Raw genomic sequence first — 3,943 nt, 5'->3', positions numbered from 1 at the left:
GAGACGGGGCTGGTCATTTTGCCCACCCCCATGTGTATGGGGCTTGAGCGCATTCTTCGCCCCAGTGTAGAGAACATTTTCCCATATATTTTTGAAAAATATGGGAACGTACCATCATTGAAATGTGACAAATTTTTGATGATCCACCATAACCATAATCATATGCCACATTGCACGAATTGTTCACTTGTTAATCAACCACCCAAATTGTGTGGGGAGAGTTTTATTAAGTCTCAATGAGAAAAAGCTAACCAAATATACTAATAGAATCCATCAAAAAAAAAAAAAAATTCTGGTAGAAGTTTGGTTTAGAACTCTTATTACAGCCACAAAAGCCGGTTCAGTAGTGCTTTGTTAAAATGCTAGCCATAGTTTCTAAATCTGGAGAGGAAATTAAACAAATTTCAAAACCCAAATTAAGGGCTTAACATGTAGTCCCGGTTTCTGGTGTTCATAAAATAAAGGATTAAAACTAAAAGGTTGGCTCATGTCTGCGTCCAATAATGACAATAAATTGAATATTGGATGGTGTTTCAGTTTCTATACCAAGAAACCTACAATGATTCTACCCAAAAAAAAAATAAAATCCACAATGATTAGAAAAGAGAGAGAAAAAAATAAGTCCTTGCATCAACGCGGGACCAATGTGAGTACGTACAAGGACATCAATACATATGCAATTTTTTATTTTTAGAGGAGCCGACACACTTCTATGTCTAGGTGGTGCTGGAGCCACGCGACCAAGTAACATTCTTTTTTCTATAAAAAAAAATTCCTTTCTTATGAGAGGATCTATGTTAGAAAGACAGCTTTGAGAATTCCTTGTGGGTATGTTACCGTGTTTCGGATTAGGATTTTATGATACTGAAACTAAATTGGACTGTACCGAAACTGATAAGACATTGAACCGAACTTGAAAAATAGGACCAAAATGGATGTAAACCTAGTAAGAAACTGATCCCAGCTCAAAATGCATTACGAATACATTTTTTCTTCACAGTTTTGAATATATTTACATGACAAACTCAAACCAACTCGAGACATAAGCCGATAAGAGAAACTGAAAAGAAATCATGTTAAGTTTAGGATTGCAAATTGTTTAAAGAAAGTAAAGGAAGAAAGAAATCCAAGGCCTACATAGTCATATATGTCACTATTGTGAATGATTTTTACATCAATTGACACTCATATGTATAGAAGGTGAATGCACAATTATAGGAGATAAGTATGGTAGGATATTTTAGGGTATCACCAACAATCTTGGTGACCAAGTCATGAGACATATTTGGTAGAGTATCTTAGATATGAGAGATAGTTAAGGAAGCATTATAATCAGCGAATCTTGATGGCCCAGTCATAGACCCGATCCATCCTTATCTTCAATATACACGTTAACAAATTAAAATCAAATCGAAACCGAATCAAAACCAATGTACCCTTATTAGATCATGTTTTGAATTCACTCATTCTCACACTGTGAGACCGATGAAACCAAACTGAAACCGAAACCGGTCCAAACCGAATGATTGACACCGCTACTATATATGTGTAATAGGGTAATAGCAAATTGTAGCAAGCAAAGCATCACAAGGCTGTTAAAGGCTTGGGAGATGGGACCCATATCACAGTAAGCAGCACTGAAGTGAACCAGAGAGGTCAAAGATAAAACTAGGTTTATATAGGGATGCTTAGAACCATAAGATTTATAGTTCTTTTGAACTGTCACTCATAATGAAAAAGTTTGGTAATAGTCCAGAGAAATTTAAAGGGAAAAAAAAACTGATTTCTATTTTTAGTGTCTTTTTCAAGGGAGAAGAGAACAAATCAGCACCATAATTAATAACAATTTATTTTTCCAAATAACGCGTTCATTTTTGGCGTTTTTTTGTTTCAAATGGTATAAATAGAACCAAAACGCAAGTCTTTTAGTCCCCACACCATCACCGTCTATAGCCATGGCTCACTGCAACTCTCTTCTTCGTCTATTCTTCTTCTTCTTCTTCTTCCTCTGTTCTCTCTTCTCCTTCTCAAAGCAAGAAACCCTGAAAAAGCTTAAACCCTCTTTGAACTACTCTCTTTCTTTCCCTCTCACTTCTCTCCCTCTTTCCCCTTCTTCTTCTTCTCCTCTCCTTTCCTCTTCCCTCACTTCACCATCAACCAAACAAGTCCCTAAAACAAACCTAAAAGCTTACAGATCTTCTTTCAAGTATACAATGGCTTTGATCGTTTCTCTTCCTATAGGGACCCCACCACAGACCAAACAGATGGTTTTAGATACCGGAAGCCAGTTATCGTGGGTCCAATGCAACAAGAAATCAACGGTCACAAAACCTCAAACCAATCTTCCTCCACCGTCTTCCTTCGATCCTTCTCGTTCCTCCACTTTCTCTGTTCTTCCCTGTAACCACCCAATCTGCAAACCACAAATTCCCGATTTTACCCTCCCAACTTCCTGCGACCAAAACCGTCTCTGCCACTACTCTTACTTCTACGCCGACGGAACTTTAGCTGAGGGTAATCTCGTCCGAGAAAAAATAGCGTTTTCAAGCTGTCAAACCACTCCTCCTTTAATCCTTGGTTGTGCTCGGGAATCTACAGATGCTTCCACGGAGGGAATCTTGGGAATGAATCTCGGCCGGCTCTCCTTTGCTGCACAAGCCAAGATTTCCAAGTTCTCTTATTGCGTTCCGGTTCGACCGAACCGGATGGTGGCGTCGCCTCCAGTTGGGTCTTTCTATCTCGGAGAGAATCCAAGCTCCGGTGGTTTTCGGTATGTTGACTTGTTGACCTTTGATCGGAGTCAAAGTCAACGGATGCCGAATTTCGATCCATTGGCGTATACGGTAGGGATGGAAGGGATACGGATTGGAATGAACCGGTTGGATATTCCCCGGTCCGTTTTTAGACCGGATGCTGGTGGTGCTGGTCAGACGATGATAGATTCCGGCACGGAGTTCACGTTCTTGGTGGAAGCTGCGTATGTTAAGGTGAAGGAAGAGATCATGAGGTTGGTGGGGTCCAGAGTGAAGAAGGGATTCGTTTACGGACAAGCATTGGATCTATGCTTTGATGGGGATGCAGCAGAGATCGGACGGTTGATAGGGGACGTAGTGTTGGAGTTTGAGAAAGGGGTTGAGACTGTGGTGGGTAAGGATAGGGTATTGGCTGATGTAGGTAGTGGGGTCCACTGCTTGAGCATCGGACGGTCAGATTTACTAGGAGTGGAAAGTAATATAATTGGGAATGTTCATCAGCAGAACTTATGGGTAGAGTTTGACCTAACCAATCGTAGAGTTGGGTTCGGAATAACAGATTGTAGCAGATCGGCATAAGATCTTTAATTCTAATCGGACGGTGTATATTATATATATTACTGTGTATGATACTATCCCTTAACCCTTTTAAGCTTATTATCTAAGATGTGGGTCCCACACGAACACGTGGAAGAGACTTGAAATTCGTGGAAGACCATATATATTCCTAAAGGACAAAAATGGTGGGGTCCAGGTTGTTGGGGACATATGTGTACGTGCCACTATGAGAGACAAAGGTGGGCAGGACGGCTCAGTGCCCATCTCCTCGCCGACAAAGATTGTAAGATGTGTGGTGGTGTGCCAAAGTGCAAGCGTGCAACTTCATAGTTCCCAGAAACCTTAGTGGGTAGATTGTCGAGGGAGTCTCAGATAGTGTTTCTAGGGCTTTCGTCACCTTTTTTCCCTATAAGGCTATTTTACTCATAATTTCATGATTTGTACTTTAATAAAAAAAGAATTTCACCTCATTTTCTTCCTTGATATTTTATAATTTTAAAACTCTCCCTAATGAAGAAGGTGATAAAAAAAAATGTTGTAAAGTATTGATACACATTGACATATATGATGCATGTAATTATGTAAATATGAAATAAGGTATTTGATTGAATATGACTGAGATTTCACATGTG

At 39.7% G+C, this 3,943-nt stretch overlaps 1 protein-coding gene across 1 annotated transcript; it reads left to right on the top strand.

Annotated features, from left to right (window-relative positions):
- Window positions 1-931: 931 nt before the first annotated feature.
- Window positions 932-3,371, top strand: LOC122645326 (aspartic proteinase PCS1-like). Its single transcript, XM_043838641.1, has 2 exons — window positions 932-937; window positions 2,034-3,371. Exons 1-2 carry the CDS (start codon window positions 932-934, stop codon window positions 3,330-3,332), a joined length of 1,305 nt encoding a protein of 434 aa, XP_043694576.1. The 3' UTR covers window positions 3,333-3,371.
- The last annotated feature ends 572 nt before the right edge of the window (window positions 3,372-3,943 follow it).

This window comes from Telopea speciosissima, chromosome 11, assembly GCF_018873765.1.
Source record: "Telopea speciosissima isolate NSW1024214 ecotype Mountain lineage chromosome 11, Tspe_v1, whole genome shotgun sequence".
NCBI lineage: Eukaryota > Viridiplantae > Streptophyta > Magnoliopsida > Proteales > Proteaceae > Telopea > Telopea speciosissima.
The sequence above is the reverse complement of the archived record's forward strand: the minus strand, read 5'-3'. Positions and strand labels throughout refer to the sequence as shown.